The sequence below is a fragment of the Ornithodoros turicata genome, chromosome 2, assembly GCF_037126465.1.
Source record: "Ornithodoros turicata isolate Travis chromosome 2, ASM3712646v1, whole genome shotgun sequence".
NCBI lineage: Eukaryota > Metazoa > Arthropoda > Arachnida > Ixodida > Argasidae > Ornithodoros > Ornithodoros turicata.
In genome coordinates, this window is record NC_088202.1 from 30005842 (window position 1) to 30031024 (window position 25183).

General features: G+C 46.6%; 1 protein-coding gene across 5 annotated transcripts in view; it reads right to left on the reverse strand.

Annotated features, from left to right (window-relative positions):
- LOC135385268 (protein sax-3-like) overlaps positions 1 to 25183 on the reverse strand; it is a 305668-nt gene that overhangs the window by 14469 nt on the left and 266016 nt on the right. For all 5 annotated transcript variants that reach the window (XM_064614480.1, XM_064614482.1, XM_064614479.1 and 2 more), the window contains exons 3-13: positions 17007 to 17312; positions 16581 to 16719; positions 16360 to 16487; positions 16034 to 16158; positions 14016 to 14373; positions 11971 to 12222; positions 9008 to 9187; positions 8816 to 8940; positions 1055 to 1280; positions 870 to 985; positions 621 to 792 (exon numbers count right to left, since the gene is read on the reverse strand). In XM_064614480.1, the coding sequence (XP_064470550.1) occupies positions 621 to 792; positions 870 to 985; positions 1055 to 1280; positions 8816 to 8940; positions 9008 to 9187; positions 11971 to 12222; positions 14016 to 14373; positions 16034 to 16158; positions 16360 to 16487; positions 16581 to 16719; positions 17007 to 17312 (2127 nt within the window). The remainder of the gene's footprint in view (positions 1 to 620; positions 793 to 869; positions 986 to 1054; positions 1281 to 8815; positions 8941 to 9007; positions 9188 to 11970; positions 12223 to 14015; positions 14374 to 16033; positions 16159 to 16359; positions 16488 to 16580; positions 16720 to 17006; positions 17313 to 25183) is intronic.

Here is a 25183-nt window from a genome sequence, read left to right on the forward strand (position 1 = left end):
ATGCTAGCTTACGAATGAAGTGAAACCATTGAATATGAAAGCAAGAGTGAGAGGTAGAGCAGTGTCTGGCGCAGTGTGGCTACAGCTCTTATGTTACACTTATGGTGAGAGAGAGAGAGAGATTATGGTTTTAATGGCACAAAGGCAACAAAGGCCATAGAGCGCCAAAACTACGGTGAGTGTGTGGTCTTATGGTGGTCTCAGTCACTGATGGACAGTTTTCGAGGATGCTTAGTCGCTCTTCTTCGAGCGAAGTTGGGATGACTGCCATACCGAATTCAAGGTCACACCAGGAGGACTAGCACCAATGTTAGTCCTCCTAGTGTCACCTCGACTGCTGTCAGGCAACTGCTGGATGTTGCTGCTGACAAATCTTCTAGAGAGAATGCTCGGTGACGACTATGTACAGAGTGGACGACTACAGCAGAATATGCAAAACTGAGGCCGCCACCACTAGACCGTCCATGACCGGATCGTTCTGACATTGAGCATAATACCACCTGATATTGTTTTATAGAAATCTTTAAAAAAAAATTTAAATACTGCGGCTCATTTTATGTTTAGCTCACGCACAGAACGTATGTCTGTCCTGAAGATACGTTGTGGCAGCATGTACTTACCCACACGGAAAACAGCAGGTGTGCTAAGAGGTCCCCCACCAACAGAAGTCATAGCTACGACGCTGACTTGGTAGGAACCACCCACAGTAAGGTTGGTGAGGGTCAGAGAAGTAACAGTTGAGTTGGTGCTCATGTTGGAGTGAAACTCTGATGTGTTTCCTGATACATACAACTAGAAATGGACGAATGTTTGTAATGCTTTGGTTGCCAGCGACAGTGTTGAAATTGATGCAATACGAGAGGACGTACCTTGTATCCTTTCAGCTTCCCATTCTGATGCTGTGGAGGGGGAGGAGACCAGGAAATTCTTGCACTGGTGATGTTAACCACTTGAACCCGTACTCTATCTGGCGGAGCCGTTGGCACTGGTAAAGGAAGTTATCATGAGTGTAAAATACTGAGCAGTTTTGAAGTCTTCTAGTTTTCCCTCATACCATCTTCCAGTGTCTGCACGCTCCTGGAGTTGCTGGGAGGGCCCTCCACGCTCTTGTAGAATGGCACCAGGAAAAACTCATATTCGGTGAACCTCTTTAGATCTGTCAGCACGTAGGAGGACGCTCCACCGTTCAGCACCGTTACCATGTTGTACTTCTGCGACCCTCCACTCATGTCACGAAATCGAATGTAGAAGCCTTCTATGTAGTCCTTGTTGCCTTGAATCTGCAGAAGAAAAAAAGAAGAAAAACAAAAGTAAGATGTACTGTTAAAGAAAATGTGAGCCAGGTACAGCAGGATAACAATGAACAGTGAGAATGTGGTCAACGTGATGAGCCTAGGTTCTGAGGTATCACAATGAGAGTGCAGTCAAGCAGCAGGACGTTAAAGGGGCAAAGAGTGACATTTATAATTTCTTGATACCTTGTGTAGTTCACCAAATAACCCATCAGGACTGACCATGTTAATATATATTTTCGGTGTTGTGTCACTGCACAGTTCAATTCAGAAAAACAGCTAGAAAAGTGTGAAGAACAAAATGTGAAGAACAGAAGGACTCAAAGCGGGTCCAAGCATTCGCTTTAATCCGAACAAGTGAGCGTGCCCACGCTAGCTTAACTAAAAGAAGAAGGTAAAAAGTCCATGCAGGTGAGCTGGCCACCAGCTCCTCTTTTTTCTCCACATACGAGAATCAACATCCTCCCGCCGCGAAATATGGTGTTCATACTTCAAGATGGTAGAGATGCTGTGCAGGAGTTTTCGTTGTCTTGCCATCTTGGCGTTTAAGGAGGCACGATCTTACGTGACCATCCTGACCTTCGTAGGTTTCCATGATTCTGCCGATGTCCCATAGGTTCCTCGGCCTGTTGCTTTCAATCACAACTACGTCGCCAGGTAGTAGCCTCTTGGAGGACGTAGAATCAAAATGATGTGCTGACCGGAGCTGCAAGAGATACTGGCGTCTCCAGCGTCTCCAAAAGTGCTGCATCAACTTTTCTCTGTAGAGCATTTTACGCGTCAGTTGATCTTTCGTTGATTGATTTTGGTCGTCGTGCTGTGTTGCTGGCTGCGTCGGCAGGGCGATAACTCTCTTGCCCACGAGAAAGTGAGATGGACATAATACGTTTGAGTCGTCCGGACTGCAGCTAGCGTACGTGAGTGGCCTGGAGTTGACTACCGCCTCAACTTCGGTCATTACTGTTCTGAGTTCTTCAAAGCCGAGTGACGTTTTCCCCAGAACTTTACGAAGAGCAGTCTTCACTGTCCGGACGAGTCTTTCCCACCAGCCCCCCCACCAGGGGGCTCCGGGCAAGATGTATCTCCAGGTGATGTTTTGATGTGTCAGGTAGTCATTCACCTGAAGATCCTTTGTCGTGTTCCAGAGTGCCCGCAGCTCCTTGTCCGCTCGCTTGAAGCTTCGGGCGTTATCCGAATAGATAGTCGTCGGTACACCTCTTCTTGCCACGAACCTCCTTAAGCTCATGAGAAATGCTTCAGCTGTAATAGATGGTGTGAGCTCAAGGTGTACAGCCCTCGTCACTGCGCAGGTAAAGAGGACGATATAGTACTTGTTTGTGCTCTTTCTTCCATACAGGGGGCCCGCAAAGTCAACCCCAACAGTACGGAATGGTTCACTTGCCGCTACGCGGAAGCCAGGTAGCGGAGCCGTTGGTACGGCTACTCTCCGAGCTCTAAATCGTGCACATAAGGTGCACTTCTTGAGAACTCTCTTGACCGTCTGGCGAGCCCGTTGCACCCAAAACTGTTCTCGTATTTCCGCCAAGGTGGATTCCACTCCTCCGTGAAACACTCGCTCATGAGCCCACTGTACAAGCAAGGTAGTGAAATGATGCTCGGCCGGTAATATAATGGGGTACTTCACTCGGTCGCTATCTTCTAGGTGTTGCAACCGTCCCTTTAACCGAATGACTCGTAGTTCGTCTTCAAAAAATGGCAGATCTTTCAAGAGAAACGATTGTGAATTGTTTTTCCCTTTCTTGAGGTCGTAGACTTCATGCTGTACAACGCGGACCCAATAAAACTTCGCTTCGTGCAGCTCGTTCGTAGAAAGAGGTCCCTCTAACTTCTGATTTAGGTTCCTGCAGTTTGACGTAAAACGGAGGACGTAGGCGGTCACTCTCAAAAGCCGGTCCAACGAACTAAACCTCTGGACATCTATAATAGCTTCGACGGATTTCGAAGTGACTTGGAGAACGAGTTCGTTTTGTTTCCCTGCGGAAGATTTTCTCAACTCTACGTCAGTGTCGTTGAAACCATTGGCATTTGGCCACTCAGAAGGATCATCCTTCAGCCATTTTGGACCGTGCCACCAAAGATCCTCCTCCACCAAGCGATGTGCCGAGATACCTCTGGTTATCAAATCTGCGGGATTGTCTTCACCGACACAATGCTTCCACATATCAGGATCGCTTAATGTGCGTATTTCTGAAACTCGATGGGCTACGAAAGGATTCCAACGGGACGGGTGGTGACGGATCCAAGCGAGCACAATTGTCGAATCCGTCCAGTAATGGCATTCAACTACGCAGTCCTCTAAGGCTGTTCGAACATAGTTGGCGAGCCTTGTAGCCACGAGCGCTCCCATCAACTCCAGCCTAGGAAGTGTGAGTTCTTTCAGAGGGGCAACCCTGGACTTGGACACCAGTAGATTAACATCTGAATGTGGCTCTTGAGATTTCGCGCAAGCGTACACGACTGCTCCGTACGCATGTATGCTGGCGTCTGAAAAAGCATAAAGAGTCACGTGTCTGGCTCCATTCGAAGCGTATATCCCGACGTGTCGACACACGCTGACGAGACGCAGAGTGGGCAATTCTGTGCACCACGCCTTCCATTCCAACTGAGCTTGGTCTGGAAGTTTGGCATCCCAATCCACTCCATCGATCCAGAGTTGCTGAAATAGTCTCTTCACGCGTATTGTAAACGGGCTCATGAATCCCAAGGGGTCAAAGACCCTAGAAGAGGCTTGTAAGACGAACCTTTTTGTGTCGCCTGTCTCCAGGAGGAAGGTAAACAAAGACTTCAAGGACACTTGCAACAAGTCCCGTGCCTTATCCCACGACACTCCCAGAATCTTTTGTGGACTCAAGATCTCTGATACCGATGATGTTGCCTCGCAGGATAGCCCACCATCAAACATGACTTGTAAGTTCACGCTGTTGCTCGTCCATTTACGAAGGTTCATTCCAGCAGCTTTCATTATAAGCATTGAGTCTTCATACAGTTTCCTTGCTTCTTCTTCCGAATCGACTCCAGTGACCAAATCATCGACATAAAAGGACTTCCGTAGCTTTTCGGCTGTTGCCTTTAGATTCCCGTCGATGCCATTGAGATGATGTTGAATGGTTGCTGACAGAAGGAACGGACTGGACGTCGCTCCAAAGGGTACTCTTGTCATGCGTAGTGTTTGGAGCCCTTCTGAGTCACCCACGTATTTCCCACAGTCCGGTTGTTGTTCAAACCAAATGTAACGGAATACATCCCTATCCTTTTCACGAACTTGAACCTGAAGAAAGGCCTTTTCAATGTCAGCCGTAAGCGCAATCTTGAAACTCCTGAATCGGATTAACAGCTGTAGTATATCAGGGTTCAAGTTCACGCCTTTGTCCAAGCACTCATTCAACGACGGACACTGGGGGGCGTGAGATGAGGCATCAAAGACGACCCTAACTTTTGTCGTAGCGCGGTCTTCTCGGATGACTGCGGAGTGTGGCATGTAGTAGACCGGGCCCTTGCTTTCGGCATCAGTATCGACGACCTCTGCGTGGCCGAGGTTGAAGTATTCCCTTATAACGCCGTCGTACCGAAGAAGCAATCCTTCCGTCCGCTTCAAGCGCGCAACAAGCTTCTTAAGGCGAGTCAGAGCAACTTTATAGTTGTCTTCAAGGAAACCAACCGGATCACGTTTCCACGGTAGGGTTACGTCGTACCTTTGTCCATCTTTTTTTTATGGTTTGCGAAAAGTGTTCAAACACTGGGTGGTCTGAAGTTGCCTTGCCCGTCGTCAGACCCATGGTTTCTATGTCCCAGAACGCACGAAGAGTTGGTTCCCATGTGCTGCTGTCGTCGGTAGAGCCAACAACTTCCACCGAAGAATGAGCACGAAGAACACAGGCAACTGTTGACAGGTTACTCTGGGCGTGCCCTTGAAACTCGATCTGTGAGGAGAGTGGTGTAGGCCCTTGGATGGTCCAGCCTAATATAGAGTTCAAGGCCACAAGCCGCTCAGATCCACTCTTCCTCAAGATTTCACCGGTAAGAATGGCCCACATGTGATCAGAGCCGATCAAAATACTAACGCCTTCGCACGACATGTCTCCTGGAAAGCAGAGCTCATCTGCAAGGTCCTTGCCTTGTTCTTTGAGCTCGTTGACGAACTGCAGATCAAAAGACGCCGATCGGATATCATGGCAGATCACCGGAATGACGACTGCCTGAATCTCCCGCTCTTGCATGTCATACTGAGATCGAAGTCTCAAACTTGCGATCTTCCTTCTTTGCGGCGACGTAGCCTTGTTAGAGCCGAAGGTCGTAATACTAAGGGTTATTTCATCGATTATCGGCAAACGCAACATGCTCGCCAAAGCCTCGGACACGAAGGTGCGATCGCTCCCACCGTCGATTACTCCCCTGACGTACGTACATCTTCGCGGGGTGACAGCCCAAGCTCTGAACGTCTGCAGGAGGACTTCAACAGCATTTTCTCGTGAGGCGGTAGGCCTGGTCCTCTTACAAGGTGTCGACTGTGCTGCAAGATTTGTACTCTCTCCAGCGTGCTTGGGTACACTCTCTTTCCTGCACACGGCAAGAGCATGCTTTCCTTGACATCTGGAACAGAAAATTCGAACTTTGCAATCCTTGGCTCTGTGACCCTTTAGCGTGCAACGGAAGCAGCGAAAGTCCTTTGATAATAAGGCTGACTTTCTATCCCAGAGCATGGGAGATGCACAGGTCTGAGTCTTATGAGCCTGCTTGCAGAACAAACATTCCTCTTTTGAAGCAGACGATGAAATCGAGCAGGGCCACAAGAAAGGAGTGCGCCCTAAAGCCCTCCCATCTGCTTCTGCTCTTCACTCATCGTCTGCTTCAAAAGAGGAATGTTTGTTCTGCAAGCAGGCTCATAAGACTCAGACCTGTGCATCTCCCATGCTCTGGGATAGAAAGTCAGCCTTATTATCAAAGGACTTTCGCTGCTTCCGTTGCACGCTAAAGGGTCACAGAGCCAAGGATTGCAAAGTTCGAATTTTCTGTTCCAGATGTCAAGGAAAGCATGCTCTTGCCGTGTGCAGGAAAGAGAGTGTACCCAAGCACGCTGGAGAGAGTACAAATCTTGCAGCACAGTCGACACCTTGTAAGAGGACCAGGCCTACCGCCTCACGAGAAAATGCTGTTGAAGTCCTCCTGCAGACGTTCAGAGCTTGGGCTGTCACCCCGCGAAGATGTACGTACGTCAGGGGAGTAATCGACGGTGGGAGCGATCGCACCTTCGTGTCCGAGGCTGTCACCTTGGTGTCAGCCGTCTGCCAAGCGGCACAACACTAGAGGCGTGGTCGAATTTGCAGCCATGACGTAGTGAGCCAAGCATGAAGTAGCAGCAGCGTAGCAAGCAGCTGTGAGCGAGCCTCCTGATTTTCACTACTATCGCATGTTGTTGCGTGACCGAGTAACGTCAACTCCAATCGTCCTCTTATGGGATGCCGAAAAAAGGAGATGGGTGAGTGTAGATGGCGTGCAGATCAAAAGCCTCTTATGCATGCTACAGTCCAGCTACAGTTATGGTTCTTGTGCAAGAACTAGTGGTGTGCGAACGCTCGAATTCGAATCGAATATCAAACGCTTGAACTATTCGATCCGCGAATCGAATATCCAATATTCGATTTTTCGAATATTCGACTATTCCACGAATATGAGCGACACAACCCGAAAGTGGGCTTCACCTGATGCTTCCTTGCATGAGGTGAAGCCTCCTTTACGAAATTGCCCTTGCTGCAGGATTAACACAGGCCGGACGGTGTTTAGTTTAAGATAACGTTATCCAAAGTTAGTTTTGTAGACATCGTCTGTGGAAGGGGCGGCGCCCCTCCCACATGCAGCTAGCGGTGAAAACGAGGGACTTTGATTTGATGTCTGTGAGGTTGCCTTTAAAAAGTTAGGACTCTTGAATAATGACTACAGCCCACGAACAAGAAGGGTGTCTTAAAGATGTCTTTTACATCTAAAATTTCAGTAGTGCAACTTCATAGGACGAGTGCAAAGAAACTAAGGGGTGTTCATGGCAAAGCTGAGGCAGGATGCCAATTCGTTTGTTTCACAAATGGCCTGTGGTTGTCTGAAACAATTACAGCCTCATCTGTATAACATGCTACTGCCTGACAAAATTTTTAAATGAAGGTAACCACTCCAGTACTCCAGTAAGTGTAGGCTCACCTGAATAGCAGGAAGCACTCTCATGTAAAATTAGAGAGTAGGGGCTTTAAACAGAAGAATTGCATGTCTCTCTTGTGACCGTTAATGCCAGAAAAATTACACTAAAGCCATGGGCTACAAAATGGAAACTTTTATGCGAAAGTCACATACATTGTAAATTTTGCACGAATATTCGATATTCGATTCGGTATTCGGAATTTTTTCCCTCATTCGATTCGATATTCAATTCGACTTAAAATATTCGGATTCGCACACCCCTAGCAAGAACCCATAGTCGTACAACCTGTTGCCGACAAAACTGAAAAACATCTGATTTTTCTTTCTTTTTTTTAAAAGGGACGGTCGCATCTGTGAAACCGATACCACTATGTTCGGCATTGGCTGACAATCTACATACTTGGCTAATTTTTTTGTCAAAAAAATGCTTAGATATTATAAATAAACGAATTTAAAAATCAGGCTTGGCAGTATGACGTCACTCCCTAAGCGGAGGAGTGAGAGGGCGGCGCTCAGAGGAGATAGGTGCCGTCCAGACACCCCTTACTCTGTGAGACACCCACACAGCCGCGACATTCCTTCTCTCAAGGTCGTGCCCTTGTTGGTTCTTTGGGAGTGATGTCTTCTCGTTTCTCCAGAGAGGGAATTCCCGCATACTCTGAACATCCGGTGTCTGCTCTTGTCATGTATTCCATTGAATAACAGTCAAGCTACACAACTCCTTTTTTGTAGGATTTTCGATACTGTGGTGAGTGATCCACAAGGAATAAAATAACACCATAGCTTCAAAATCGACTGGAACCGATGTGACCATCCCTTTAAGACGGGACTGATAAACTTCAGTCACGAATCTAAACTTACGGCCTGTCTTTCTGGACTTTGGTGGTTCACGGCTCAGAGTGTGACCTCAGAGTGTTTGCACCCTTGTTCTGGTCCATGATCCCTAATTTGCTGATACTCAATATCGCATGAAAATTTTCTTTAAACTCGACACAAGTCTGTGCATGTCAGTTTATTTCTGCACTTTATTAGATAAATTTACTGCTTAACAACAATGTAACATCTCCTGCTCTCTCTTCACAATGGTGCTCACCCATCCACTGCACCGTAAAATGAAAAAGAAAGGCACCAAGGGAAGGGTGCAGTGCAGTCATACGAAGATTTGATTGCACTAACTTAGAAATAAGAATATGTAATTCATGTTTTATAGTGTACAGTAATCAATTTCTCTTTCCTTCAGAAAGTAAGAAATAACATAGTGTATGCAACAAGACATTGTTGCTCATGTATGTGCTATACATAGTCATATCACATACCTTCCATGTTAGTTTCACTGCAGTGGAGCTCACGGCTCGCATATCTTGCAGGATCACTACAGCTGTGCTCAGTTTGGCACGTGCTTCATCCAAGTTATACTCAGGCAGTGCATGAGGGGACAATCCTGAAAATGCAGTATGTCATTATTGGCCGGGATACAGCCACTCTTGAAATGCACGTGAAACACGCACCTAGAGTTCGAAATACGTCAGAGACGGCACTTGGTGGTCCTAATCCATGGGAGTTCTCCGCTCTGACCAGGAAGATGTAACGACAGTCGGGCCTCAGTGCATGTACAGTGTACATTTCTGACTGCACACGATGAGCTCCGATGACCCATCCACTTTGCAAGTCACTGCTATAGTATTCGACTGTGAAACAAAAAATCAAAACGATGTACTTTTAGCTGGAGATGAGGAAGTTACACGACAAAAGGTAGTTAAGTTGCTGGTTGCCAGTTAAGTTGATGTGCAAAAAATATAACGTAACGTAATAAGTTACTAACGAAGTTATGCCGCAGTCCTGCTAATAGTAATGAAGACAAACTTAAAGTTCCTAAGCTACTTTGGAAAAGTAACAAGTTACTTTCAAGTTACCTGTCACCCAATACATACAAGCTTTTTAGCTGTTGACCTTTCTATGATTAATTCAGATCTTGATCTCACAATGGGCGGTGAAAGACATATTATAATAGTTTTCGTATACGAAAACTATATAAGATGCCAACATTTTATATGACTTAAGAAGCCTGCCTTTATGTACTTCTTTAGGGAAGCATTTAAAGATTTTGTTCTCATAACAAGGTTCTTAAACGGCGATTGAAGCAGGCATTGAACGTTTAGGCTCCATGAGTTGACCTCTAAGCACATTTCATATATTAGCAGCACCAAGTTCCAGTCTTGCTACACAGTGCCCTCTTCCATTATAAATAAACTGCCTGTTGTAATCATGGACATCACCTCCGTCTCCTAATGTACTGCCAAAAACAGAATTTGTAGAGTTCACTGCTTTACAACAAGGGAGCGGAATGCACGCCATTCATGTACGACTGGCACGCACATGGCTCTCGTCTCATATTTTAGAGGGAGGAGGCAGCTTGCAATATTTGTAAACCAAAATGGCAGTAACATCACTACGGCTATCACCACCACCTTGTAGACCAAAATTGAACAAAAGGAACTTGGAACTTGCCCCAAGTTACTTTGAAAAAGTTGGCTAAAAAAGGAACGAGTTCCTCAGGAAGTTACTGGAGTTCAAAAGCAATGAGTTAAGTTAAAAGTTATGTGAAAAGTAGCTTAGTTACAGTAATGAGTTACTTGTAATGAGTTTACACACTGCCTTTAGCAATGTGGCCCACAAGAGTCTTACGAGTTGTATGTTCAAGAAGTGGAGGAATAGAGGATACCCGCCAGATAAATTTTGCAAAATACGGCAAAGTGAGCACTGAGATGGTGAAAACTCCAGTGCTGCAGGATACGTGATTATGCTATGGATGAAGTCATCTTATCCATTAATAGAGCCTGAAGTTTTGGGGAAATATTTTTTTTCTAAATTCGCGGGGGGGGGGGGGGGGGGGGGGCATCGGGCAAATAAACATGTGGGGCAAATAAACATGTGGGGCAAATAAACATGTGCTCTAAATTCATGCGAATTCGGGTGAAAAAACTTCCAGTATACCGAATTCAGGGAGAAGTTGGCCTCAGTTACTCAAACTAACGGTACTGGTTTGGTACAAATGGTGATGTAACTGCATTTGCTGCCATTCATACTGATATGGGCGAATGTGCAGCCTCATTGCAGAATAAAATAGTTCTCAAGCTGCCTAACCTTGAACTATGTTACAATTTACACTTTTAATTACTTTAAGTCATATCAGATCTAAGCAAAAGTGGTTAGCGTAAACGGTCAGTTAGTAGAAAAATATGCACTTTCAATGCCGAACCATATATCAGCACTCGCTACTGTCGAGCAGATATACTGATGAGTAGAGCCCGGATTTTTAGGCACGAAAAAACCTTTTTTTTAGGCGCCTATAAACGGCGCGAAAAATCTCGATTTAGGCACTAAAAATGGCACTATCGGCACTATAAATTGTTACGTCTTTTCATGTGTAGCGCTGAAAGCGCAAAAAGAAAGTGAATAAATCAGGTTTATCCGCAGGAACAATACTGTAAATGGTGGTTGTGACTGTTTTCATAATTTTTTGCTGCACGAAATGTAAAACTTATTGATCCTACTGTGGTCAAAAGAGAAGACTTCTGGCCATTGCCACCGGTTTCACAACACTTCTCTGGAGGACTTGTCTCAGGCAGCATATGCCGCCGATATTCGAGCATCGGAAGCTTTAGTGTGACGATAAAATTTTTTAGTCATCCAGCTTTTTGGGCTTCGCCTTCTGGATTTCGTTTTCAGCATTATCACAAGGGTCGCAATAGTATGGGGGATCAAATACGGGGGACCAGTTCTGCTCACATTGAACGCGGTGTCACGCGTCACCTTCGCTCATGTACCTATGGCCCCGACAGCCCGCAAGGAAGGGAGCTTGCTAAGGTTGCTGAACTGTTGGGGCTTGTGCCTACCCTCATACGTCACGCCCTCTCATTGACAAAAAAGAAAATAAAGAAAGCTTGGGGCCCTCTTCTAAATGTAAGCAGGCAATAATAACGCATGTTCTAGATTGACAGAAAACCGTTACGAAATGTGCCTATACTTTTTAATAACGACCCATGGGACACCACAATGCTGGAATGGGGAGAAAGAACGAGTAGGCTCTGTACCAGTAATCAATTTGTAATTCTCAACTTACATTCCAATACCTTTATACTCGCTTCTTATCAAATGATCGATGGTCTCAAAATGACGTGTGACGTCATGTCAATTTCGCCTTGAGCGCGTGTTTCGCCACCGCTTTAGGGCCATTATAGGCATTTTTTCGAGTTTAATCGGAGTTTTAGGCATCTACGCGAAAATAGGCACAAACGCCGGAATAGGCATTTATAGGCACTATCAAATCGATACAGGAGGTTCCCCAGCATCCAATTCGTGCTCACGCATCGAAAAGGCACTATTAGAGCCACAGGAAAAAAATAGGCATTTGCCTAGGAATGCTCTGCCTAGGAAGCTCTACTGATGAGGTGCTCTTGTTCCAACTTACTGGTGTACCCTTTCAGTGAAGATGCCCCAACTTTTTCATTCCTTCTCCAGGATAAGGTTATGGATGTCTCGGTTATATTGATGGCTACTGGCTTCGATGGAGGTCCAGGAAATGTGGTAACATCGGGAGAACGATGAAAGTTAACATTTGGGTTATGAAGTGACTCCACAGTAAGAGATGCTGTCCACGAAGTTTCGCCACTTTCACTGGATGCCGTACAGGTATACATGCCAGAATCCAGTATTTGGAGGTCTGTGGGAAGAAATCGAAGTAGTAATATGTAGGTGAACCTGACATTTTGGACATACAATTACAGTCGACGCCATTTGTGAATGGCTGGAATATCCCTGAGTTAATTCAGAAATAGAGGGATTCGTAAACTGATGTTTTGAATGAATGGAAGAACTTGACAGGACTAGAACTTAGGAATGCACTGAAACACAAAATATACATATCAAAGACTCAATTTATCTTTGAAAATTGTTTGTAGAAGTGCTTCGGACCATTCCCAGGTGAAAAATGTCTAATTCCAAATGGTTTGTGAAACAATTTCTTCTCCTTTTTTTTTAATTGAAATTTGAGCTGGAAACCAAGTGGGTCGACTTGAAAAACAAAATGGTTCTACTTTATTTTTCAAGCAGATCTGCTTGTTTCTCACGTGGATCCAATTCGGATTCCAGCTCAGATTTCTGCCTGGGAGTCTAATGTTTCTCCTTCTAATAGTTCTCATCCTCAAACTATTGTACTAGAGCCCAATAGGACAGTCCATACAGATATCAATATCAGCACCGATTTTGTGAAAATTTTAAGCATTGTTGTCACAATTTTCACGACGTGCCTCACTGCTCACCCCACTCATAAGTCAAGGTAAAAAAAGCCTTGGTTTTCAATGTTCATCCCTAAAAATGTATTCACTTTTCACAAACCGAGGGTTCATCAAACAAGGGAAAGTATAAGGTAGAGGCATAAAGCAAGGGTCCATCACTCGAGGGTTGATTGTACAGTAGATTCGCGTTAATTCAAATCCTGATTATTCGTACTTTTGGTCAATGCAAATATACTTTGAATTTTTGTTTGCCTTGTTATATTTTCAATATATACTGATAAGCTCCTGAATTCGAACGGCACCTTCACTTAATTCGAACTTTTCGCTCCCTGGTAAAATGTTTCCCCACAGAGGAAGCGTCGAAAGAAAAGCCCGCAAAGCGGTTCCTGTCTTCGTTTGGTTACGGGTTTCGTGGGACACCGTGAACCATGCGCCGGACGCGCGAGCGCCAACCGCGCGGGCAAAAGACGAAACTTGAGTCGCTTGGGTTGCCCATGCACAGACATCTCCTGCCGGTACACGCTTCCTGAATGTGAGTTACTTCAAAATGTGCTGCACATAAAGTCTTCGCGGGAGAAACACAGTCTCGGACCGATAATTCGGACTTTCCAATTTTCCTGACAAAACTGTTGGAACCATCAAACGTCCCGTAAGAACCAATGTATTTCCGCGTCGGATACTTTAGACTGTACTCATCTCGCTTAAAACCCTCATGGTTTTGGGAAGTTACCGGCTCACGAGCGCCCGATCTGCATTAAAACGAGGGCCATTCCCGACATGACGCACGCGCAGAAGCAGCGCGCGCGTGGAGGAAGACTGATGCGCGCGATCAAAACCGAACCGAACGTTCCGCTCCAGACACGTTGCAGCTCACCTTTCAATACACGTGTCCTGGACAACAAGTATCTTTGAATGCCGGAAATACTAATGTCGTCCTTAACTTGTCGACTAGAGGCAGATACTGCGATAGACGTGCTTAGTAGAGGAAACATTCAAAAATGTGCTTTATATGTGCGATATATAAGGAATCATAATTTGTCACGCAGCATTGTGTAGGTAAAACATTGCTAATTAAAAAAATAAATAAAAACTTTCGTTAATTCAAACAAACGCATCTGTGATACCTCTGGGTTTGGATTAGCAAAGCACACGGTACGCATATTCAATCTATCTATTCGCAGGTCTCGAGAGGGACAGTGATATTGGAAGCAACAGTTACCATTAATCTGAAGAGTTCCCGACGGAAGCACAGTGAACCTTGGGTTTGATGTATGCAGAGGAGCGGAATTAAACATCCACTGGACCGTTGGCGGCGGAGTCCCAGTGACCTCACACGGTAACACAGCGCCTGTGCTAACCGGGAGTGTCTGGTTAGCTGGACCCAGACGGATAATAGGCGGCGGAAGATCGGCCACTGCTGTGACTTCGAGGTGCCCCTTTGCCATGGTAGATCCCACGACAGACAATGCTGAGCAGATATAATAGCCCCTGTCTTCTTTGCGCACACCAGAGATGGTTAAAGTGCCAGTGCTGCTAACGGAAAATCTGCCATGAGATTTGCCCGGAAACATCAGCACCTGAAAGTACGTTTGGTTATCATTACCATGACGGGCTTCGAGGCATTCACCACTAAAAGTGACTTCTACAGGGTGTTTCACGTAATGTGTCTCAAACCTCCATTAAAAATGTACTTCTAAAAAAATTATAGGATAAATGGTATTGATCTTTGGCAAACTTTTGCCAGATACTACAAGTAGTTTGATAAAATTTTAATGAAAGGTAATTTAATTTCTTGAATTGAACTCCGAAGTGTGCCAAGCTACGACAACATTTTCTTGCCAGCGGGGCTCAGCAATTGCACTCCTCAAAGTAGACATATTTTGCAGATGTTCTCTGGCTTTTACCACTGCACATATTTTGTGATGGATTTAGGTAAATCCACAATGCGCCTGCGAACTCTGGCACAAAAAAAAAAAAAAGGAAAACGAAACTTTGCAAGTTTCAGAGTTTAGTTTATTAAAATTTTATAGAAGTAGGGCTATTGTAATGCATGTCAAACCTCGTGACAGCGAAAGCGATACAACGAAGTTCGCGATATAACGAAATAATTGACCATTCACCGTTAGGATGCGATAGGGGATAATGCATTTTAACTCCCGCTGGAACGAAAGAGTTTTTGGCCAGGGTATCGATACAACGAAAGGAAAGTTCCCAAAGCAGTATTTACTCCATCCCTAACACGTGCCCAAAAGTCGAAAAGCAAGCAAAATGCCCAAGCGCGTGCCGCTGCGGCGCAGCCACAAACGCGTGCTCCCTTTTGCGGTTCTTCTGTCTCTCTCTGCTCAGCCACCCCTTGTCGGCAAGGGAAAAGATCGTCGCCAGTGGGAATCCCAACTGATCGGGCTTGCATTGCCGCGACGCGTGCCGTCGGCTAGTACGGTGTGCTCGGAGAGGGTGACGGCCGACGTGGCGCAGCCGATTCGTGGAGTGCTGTGTCCTGCGCAATACAGGTGATGCGCGCGGCACGCACTGTAGCCTGCTTGTTCGTATCATTCATAGCGACCCGGGAAAGTGTTTGTACTATCCCGAAACTTAACACGTTATGCGTAAAAAATTATATGATCGTATATCGCGATTCTACAGCATACAATGTGTTTCAAGTGTAATGTAATTCAAGAACGGGTGCACCAATAGAAGAATTTTCCTTTTTACAAGTATCTGTTCGATAACACGATAACACCTACAAGCTGCGCACCGTGTGAATACCGTGTGAATACAGGGGATGAAATACCCTGTATACACGTCTATGTTGCTTGCCTCTTCATAATTATTTTCAACTTTCATCAATTCCGGCACAACTAGGTAAATGTTCGACACGACGAAGGAAATCGCTGTCTCCGTAATTTTCGTTATATCGAGGTTCAGCTGACAAAGCGACCTGCGCCCCTACATCATCGATTACGTTTCGCCGCCGCGCAAAGCATGCTGGTGGCCACCTATCAACCTTATCGGCCTTTTCGGCCGATCAGCCGACGCGTTTTTCCCGCTTCTTGCCCACCACAGCAAAATATAACCTCGAACCGGTCTCCCCGTTACGTCACATGTTTGTAAACAGAGGGTCGTCTATAGAAATGCGGTCCAGGTCAGGCGTTTCCTTCCTTTCGCAGCACTCCACATATCTAAGCCCTAGGCACTTTTGAATGCTGATCAGATGTTGTACATGAAAGGCAATGATACCTGGTTTCCTTCTCTCGTCCAGAACACGGAGGGTGGGGGATTGCCTGTTGCAACACACTCGAACTTGGCGACACCATTTAACCCCACTTTCTGGTCCTGGGGTGTGAATTGGAAGGTGGGACGAGCTAGAAGAAGGAGAAGATAGGAGAATACGAATAGGTCACAAGCGCTAGAAATGTTTATTATGAAGATACTTAGGGCATTGATTGGAATAACAGTAATATTGCAACTGGTTCCCCAGATGTCCAGTTGAGCCCAGTCGTAACAGCACCAAACATGTTGTTGTCACCATCATAAGAGACTCAGACTTTACGATCGTTACTTACAGTGAACTGTTAGCGTTGCTGATGAAGAAATTGAACCAACAGGATTTTCGGATTCGCAAATGTATGTTCCTTCGTCGGATGGCACGACCTTCTTTATATGCAAGCTCTTGTCCTCCATCACGTAAGCTCTGCAAATGGATCACAGTGAGGTAAGTTAATTGCCGCATGGCACTCACTCAAGTTCGTGATGCAGTTGTACGAAGACTGGCTTCCTGTCTCACCTCCCAACTGGCATCTTCCCATCTTGTCGCCTCCATGTCACAGATGGTTGAGGATCGCCGCTCACTTTACATTGAAACTCAATATCTTCTTCCGCCAGAGAAGTCACATCCTCAGGAACTCGAACGAAGTATGGCTTCACTGTAATAGGATGTAGGCCCTTTTTAGCCACGTGCCACAGGTCAAGAGCCAATATGTGCTTTTTTATTGTGTGTTAGCACCGCCTAACCAATATGTGTCTCAAAAGTTTCAAAATGACATAGCATGCTGCTTGACAGCATCTTTCTATGCAGTTTCTCGAAACGTCTATCTTGACTACGACAAAAAATTTGAACTTTCTGTTTGCCTGATGTGCCATTAACAGTGACTGAACACTGCCCTCAGCATAATCTAAGAAGCACAATGTTATGCATTATCGATGGGCTTACCATGTACGGAAAGCGTGGCTGGTGGTGACTCGCGATTGCCCACGAGGTTGCTAGCCGCGCAGACGTAGCGTCCCTGGTCTGACCGCCGGACGTCTGCGATGACCAGAGCGCCATGTCCCACGACACGGAGCCGTCCTCCTCCTCCGCCACCGCTGTTCACTGTCGTGGTGGCCAGGGGCTGTCCATCTTTGATCCAGCGCACCTGTGGCTCAGGGTATCCCTTCGGAGGCACACACTCCAATGTCGCAGTTTCACCTGCGGCTACTCGCACCGACTTGGGAACCGACCGGAACTCCTCGCGAAGCACTGTAATGAGATGCCAATAAAAATTAGCTAGGGATATTGTAAATAAAACAACGCGCAGAAGCTTGTTCCCCACCATGATAAAAAAAAAGGCCTGAAAGGAAAGTATTTTCCAACAGACAGTGCAGTCATGGCTGTGGATGAGTGGTGCGACTCCCGAGAGGAATATTTTTTTTTTTTTTTTTACTTCGACGGGTTGGCGAAGCTTGAGCACAGATAGGAAAAGTGTATCGACATACAGGGGGGACTATGTGGAACATACGTGAAGCTTTATCACTCTTCGGCAACTGCATCACATGTGGGCGCAAAACATTTCATCCAACCCTCGTACTCGTCTGCCCAGGTTTCCAACCTTGGAGCCTGATGCTTAGTCTTTTCGTTATTCCATAACGCGCATCACTTGTCGATGATCTGTCTCCAGCTCCCGCGTGACACCCTCCACAATCTCCCAACACACCACCAAAGATTTTACGACATCCCCCTCCTCAATTATACTTGACAAAGAGGCAATAGGATGTCACAGATACACACATCAGGAACTCGAACGCACCCGTGAAATAAATTAAAATCCTGGGCAACTCCCCGCCAGCCTACCAAAAGTTTTCACATGCCGGTATGTGAAGCCTGAAGCGCGCGAGACTAAAAAAAAAAAAAAAACGTCATTATTATAAAGCTTATTTGCATTGCCTAGATCGTAAATTCAAATTCTCTTCATTCCCGCTTTATACTGTCCAATCAACCTGCCAGGACCTGCCATTCGGCGTCCTCTCTGGCGAGGGCGCCCGGGGCGGCTGCCCTTCTCGCACCCCCGTTGCTACGGCTTCGACCATTAGACTTCAAACGGGAACTCGTAGCGAACCACGAGGGGAGTGGTGTATTTAACGCTTGCTATGGAATATTGACAAGCTGAAGATCTTGGTTTTGGCCCCCTGATGGATCAGGGGGACAAAGCCCACATCTTCAGCTTGTCAATATTCCAGTCACCACTCAGTCAGTGTGACGCTTCATGTAGCCAAAGCGGTCTATTTTCGGAAGAATGTTTTGACATCGCTTCGGCCCCTTTTGTGCAGAATGCCAGCCGCCTCTATTTTATCCAACGAAGCTGCGGTCATCGCCGTCACAATGAAGGGGTGCGGCTATACACGCCCAGCCATATGTCTCCTGCCGCATCAATCCCAGCCGACCACTCTGCGTAAACAGCCCTTCCGGGGCCCTTCATTAACACCCCGGTCAGCTGAAGCTGCAAGGGATACTTTCTCGAGATCATGGCACCGTTCTTAGGAGCGCTGGTATGCTAACGCCGTTGATGCGCGCCTACACTCTTAAAAATGAACTTCACCGCATAGCACGCTCATAGCCAACCATTATCTCGAATGATATCGTTATCTGCCCTGATTTGTTGAAATCACTGGGCGTACGCCTTTTCTGTGACAATTATGAACAGCATAAGTGTCACAGAAATGGCCCCCCGTTTTCAACAAAACAGGGCAGATAACGATATCATTCGAGATAATGGTTGGCTAGGAGCGTGCTATGAGGTGAAGTTCATTCTTAAGAGTGTAGAGTGCTGCATGTTTCACTCGGCGTCTTACGTAGCTGCGTAGCCGTCATTCAGAATGATGGCGTTCTGTCTCCCGATTCGTTGAAAATAGGCGGATCCGCATTCCATTTTCAACAAATCAGGAGAGAGGACGATGTCATTCGGATTGGTGATTGGCTGGGAGCGATTTATGTGGCAAAGTTCTGTTTTAACAGTGTGGCGATTTGCAGGATTGGCGAAAATTGCTAGCGCACCGCATAAGGGCTTCTTGCCTGGGCTGATACACGTACTTAACAGTGGGCCACATTGCGTTAGGGATTACCCATGTATCACGAACTTTAAATTTAGGGATGAAGAAATAAGCACGAAAAAGTAAAACAAACAAAACGTTTATTAACAAGTTGATAATATCGAAATTGTAGTCAGCAGTAAAACTGCTTCAGATCGTATCCACAGAAAAAAAAAAGAAAAATATATATACAGGGTGTCACAGAAAACGTGTCATTGAATTATAATAAAAAAACTACACCACCTAGAGTCATGCGGTCAATGGCATTTGTTCTTACTGGGTTTTTGCCACCTCCTCATGTGACTGTCGTGTAACGTAAGTTTAATTAAGTAAATTTTTGCGAGCTTAAGTCGGAAATTTGTAATTTGTCGGAATTCTCTCTCGGATCTCTAATTGGCTCTACATTGTATCCAATATATATATATATATATAATATATATATGTATAAACAAGAAAAATGTTCTCTCCAACCTTCTTATTAACCTCAGCACTAAACAGGAGAGCGATTCAACATTCCTCGTTTACCATCTTCATTATATTCCTCTTTATTTCTCATAAGCATGCTCCACAGAATGTCCAGCCGTAGTATAGTACAGCGGTAGCATGTAATGCACAAATCCTAATCGAACCAATGCGGAGTCACGAAGAACAAAAGTGCAATCAAGACCTCGTTTGGAACCGACGCGGCCAGCAATTTGACTGGGAACAAGAATTTTCCCATCAGGAATTCTGCAGGTAAGAATACATAAAAGGGAAAAAAGGATAACGGGATAAGACATGAACGAATTCCGTTGGTCGGTTGCCCGGGGGCAGTGGCGACTTTCGCAGAATGTTCTTCTGATTACGGAAGCGGCGCAGCGAAATAGCAGGCGGAAAATTAAGTTTTCTCTCTGCCGGCACGCACTCTATTGGATTCTGCGCTAGATTGCCGTCCATGGTTCCGGAATATAATCGGGAAACCGAGTTCCCGTTCATCTTGCTTCTTTATCCATCTCATCCGTCCCATCGAGAACGCTCGGATGTCAGGCAATAATTGTCTCGTGGTTGCTATAGTTCGCGACTATGGGTGAAAGACATCAGTTTAGATGGCAGTGATGAAGGGTCCCTGTCTTCATGATCTCTGGCGGCGGTCGAAGCAGTTTCGCTTATTTTGTGTTTCCGGGAATTAATAGCTGGTAACATAATTCTGCGGGCCTACAATTAGTACTGTATGTCTCAGGGACCAGGTATTGTTGCTGTTTTAGAATTTTCTTGCGCTCTCCGCACATAAAAGGATGTGTCGGAGGCCTAGATCATGTGACCAAGAGTGAATGAACAAGAGTGAATTCGATGTGTTGCCGTATGGCGTCAGAAGCCCAGTAGTTCCTCTCGTAAGCACCATTTTCACTCTATATCGTCAGAGTTTGTTATTGAACTCAAACAGCGTACGGTGCTACGACAACAGAGCAAAAGGTAGCTGCCTCGCAGCGTGACATCTGTTGTGACGATTGTAATATGTCATGGAAGCATCCGCCTGATAGCAGACCCACGAAAGTGAGCAGTGCGATACTTATTTGGTGCATCACCAGGTGCTTGCAGACACCCGTCAGGTAATGGAGGTCGGCATTCTCCGAGCCACAACTTACGAACTGCTTTCGACAAGCATATGACCGAGTTTTAGCAGATTGGAAGGTATTCACGATAACGGTTCTGAAAATAAGATAATCCAATTACTCTGCTTCTTTGATAATCAGTGACATCACATTGTTCAGCTTGGATTTGATAACTTCCTCTATCTTGTCGTTTTCATAGAGTTCTTCCGATGTACTAAAAATCGCTGAAAAATCGTGCGTCTTGGTTCTGCGAAATGCGCGAAGCTCTCTTTATGTTTTGCGCGTGCGAAGAACCACCAACGCTATCCATTACGTACGCTAGTGAGTGCTTCGCACACAAAACTCACTATTAGTGAGTTTTAGTATATCGTACGCTGTCGCCTTTGCGTACTTACGCGATAACGTGGTGGTTCTGTGCAATGCGCAAGGCTGTGTTTATGTCTTGCGCGTGCGCAGAACCACCAACGCTATCCCTTGCGTACGCAAAGGTGATAAGGTACGATATACTAAAACTTACTATTATCTCTGGCACATGACTTCTACCGTCACCAAAGAGGCATACATTTGAAGACGTTCTGGACAGTAAACCTTAAGAGATAACGTTTGACCTGGCCTGCACGGGTCAAGTCCGGGACACCAGAGTCTGCCGCAAATAATCCGGAAGTCGCTCTCGGATGCACAGCCGGGGATCGGAGTCTGAGGCCCTCCCACTGCGATTTCACCTCTATCCAGTTGAGTTGCAAGAGGATAGAGAGTTTTACGAGTTTAATAATTTGGAGGTGACGCCCGTACGCCCCCGCTCAGGGAACTCCTGCAGCGTGGACAGCGCCACCTGGAGAGCGGGTGGAGATTCTCGCGGTGCGATTGCCCTCTGACACCTTCGGCTAATGGTGCACACCCGCCTCCATGCTCGTGACGTTCTGCGACGGCCCGGTCCAGTTCAAATGACTGCTTTCAGAGCTACTACAACGTTATGGCTGCTCTTTCATTTCTCCGGGGACCAGATGCTCTCCATAGACAAAGAAAGCCTTTTATTCCTTATGCGTGATGGGGCATGTACTCCAGGGAGGGGCTGCTTACTGTGCTTTTGAGAGGCCGGAACTATGACCCTATAAAAATATGACGGGGAGCGCGCAATGAGGCTCCTTTTGCTGCGTTCGCTAGCCATACACACATGACTTGAAAGCATGGGCTGTATAGTGATGCAGAATTGACAGGGATGACACGGGTGACGTGCTATGAACTCCGTTGATTTCTATTTATTCTGACTGGTAAGTTTAACTAATGATGTAATGACTGGAAATTGTCATGTGTAACGCACTATTACGCAGGTACAGCATGCTCGTTCTGAACAGTTGCTCCAGCGTGTACATTTTGGGAGTATCAACGGTGTTCAGTATAAAAATACTGTTTGTTTTTACGCAACTCTGTCCGGCCTCTGGTCCGCTCCAATCCATACAATCTGCCACAACACCCTGCCACACAGTCGGTATCGACCTTCCGCTCCCTTACCAAGCACGTTTGCAGGAAACCACTGGGTCTTTCTCGCTGTTCACCACAGTACGCGCACCGTTGAATCCGCCGCCTTACCTAGGGCAATGGCGGAGCATGTTGCTGAGTTCATACTGCAGAAGGTTGTGCTGCACCACGTAGTGTCCTAAAGTGTTGCTTAGCGACTGTGGCAAAGCATTTCTCTCGCAGACTGTCGACGGACTTCTCAAAGCCTGCCGTGTCGTGCACAAGACCATGGTCTCTCTGTAAACCGGCAGCGACCACAGTAACTGGGATAGTATCCTTCCATTTATTGCGTTCCTTCTAATACAGTCGTTCAGTCTAAGACCGGCTTGTCTCCATTCCGCATCTTGTATGGTCCAGACACTACCACTATGCTCTCCACAATTCTTTATTTTTATTCCACGTTAGCGCCGCGAAGCAGCTATGGCTATGAGCGACATACAGACGTGGACAGATGGAGAGAGGACAGCAGGAAGAAGTGGGAGACAGGGGGGGGGGGTTAGTATGCGTCCTGGGCCGTCTTGAGGGGGAACTGTGCCGACATTCATCTGGAAAGTCTTTGGGAAACCCAAGGAAAACCTCAGACAGCATAATCGGCGGTAGGATTCGAACACACCACCTCCCAGTCTTCAGCATGACCTTGGCTACCACAAACGAGCGGACGCCTGAACAACTCCGGCGACCTTGTCTGGTTATGGACCCCCGTCAGCAGTCTGGACGTTCACCGAAGTTCGCGAACCGCTATATTGGCCCCTCCATCACGTTACACGCCGCACATCTCTGGTAAACTACGAGATATAACCACTTTCTGAGACTCCCGATCGTCGATGTCGCAGTCCTGATACTATTACGTCCCTGGACCTCAATTAGAACTACACATCACTTCAGCGTTGGAGCTTTCCGTGCTCGCGAACTGCGCAGAACGTCCGGACGGTTGTGGTTCAGTTGAGCAACGCACCCAGCTCCTTTTATTCATACACACAACAACAACCAGAGAGGGCGCCCCACTGCTCTACTTCGCGGTGGCGCGATAGGGATAGAAGATAGCGATAGCACAATCGTGAAGATACTATGCAACGTTCTACGACTCAAACCATATGTATCCCGTTCGGCAGGTCATACCCCATAACTATAGGGCTCTGCGTTTTCGGTTTTTATTTTTGGGCGGATTCGGCGTATGCTTTTCGGTGTTTATTGATTTTTGCGAAAGCGGCGTTTTTCGATGTTTTTTCCTGGCGTGTACGTGGTTTACCCGACAGTTATCGGCGGATAGAAACCTCAATGTAATTTCTGCACGACGCTCACTGAACATGACGTTGTTACCTGCGGTGGCATTTTACGGCTGACGAAAAAGTAAACTGACATTTTTCACGACCATCGTATTTCTGTATGGTTTTCTGATCTGCATCAACAACTTGCTGGGCATGTGCAGCAGTTTATCTCTGTCATCGTTCCTGGAACGTCCCTCTGTATTCGATGTTGTTCAATTAAAACAGAATGAGGGAAAATTTGCCCGGGGTATGTTTTTCGGTGTTTTTCGATTAAAACCGAAAATGCGGAACCCTACCCATAACCTTCTCTTCCTTTTCATCGCCTGCTGCATCGTCGCCATATTGATCGACCTCGCTGGTTGGGAATAAACGAGCATTTATCTCGACTTAAACGCTGGTTTATCTGCTACAGTAGCATCATTTCCCCGGTTGTATTGAACGCCAATTGTTGCCGGTCACCCCAAGAAGTATCAATAAAAACACGACACTCCGTGGGGCAACCAACCATTGAAGGAGTAGCGACCTTTCTGGATTGCGTGCAAGATCAATCCGCACGGTAATGCAGGGCACTAAAAGGATGCTGGGTTGCGAGCAGCGTCCGAAATTCAATTACGAAAATTAGCCGAGCTGAGAACTCTGCAGACGAAGCGCGCCCAGCCTCCGAATGAAAGCATGCGCCGACTCACACGACTTCCATTTGCACCGCCTCAACAATTTGTCCGAGCGGACAAGCGGTAAATTGCGCTGAATCTGCGACGGGCCATGTTCTTAAGCGTGTAACCGGACGTAATGAAGTTCTTCAAGGTACGCGTCGTAAGTCCATAGTATATGCAGTGAACGTACGGGGCAAAGAAGTAACGTCAGGTGCATTCTTCATTAAAAAAACAAAAAAAAAAAGATGCTGCCTGCCCCTTTTCATTTTTCACCAAGGGTGCAACGGAAATGACCGAAAGGTTTGTGACCGGTGCAGCCACCCCTCGGCGTGAAAAGAATACGAGATTGTCGTCTGCAATTGAGCGCGGTTCGTGGTGGTGAAAGGGCTCGCCGTTGTCCGCCTCACAGTCGTGGGGCAACGTCACGACGAACGCCCTGGGGGAATGTGCATCCTGGGCCGACTTCTAAGGGAACTGTGCCGACATATGCTGAAAGCGTCCGAGGAAAACCCAGGAAAAAACCCCAGACAGCACAGCCGGCACCGGGATTCGAACTCGGGTACCTCCCAGTCTCGACAAGACATGACCACGAAGTTAACCACTCAGCCACGCGAGCTGGTGAGCGGGTGAGCGCGGTTGGACTGCAGTTCGCATGTCGTCTGTACGCTGTTCGCGGTAGCTGCGTTTAAATGAATGCGATAAAAGCGTATCGTATCGACTTGTCGTAGGTGGTGGTGGTGGTGGTGGCGATAGGGCTTGCCGTTGTCGGCCTCACACGACTTGTCGTAACAAATCTTATCCGACAGGGCCACACCAGCCAATCCACCGGTCGGGATAGGTGCGAGGAGGCGCGATAGCTCGGGGGGGGGGGGGGGATATAGGTTTATTGCAAAAAACACGAAAGAGGGGAAAGGTCGATAGCGATAGCGATAGCTCGATACGATACGGTTCAGTCGCATTTATGTAACCGTGGCACAGCATGTACTGCAGTTGTCGTGCTTCATCTCCTTAACG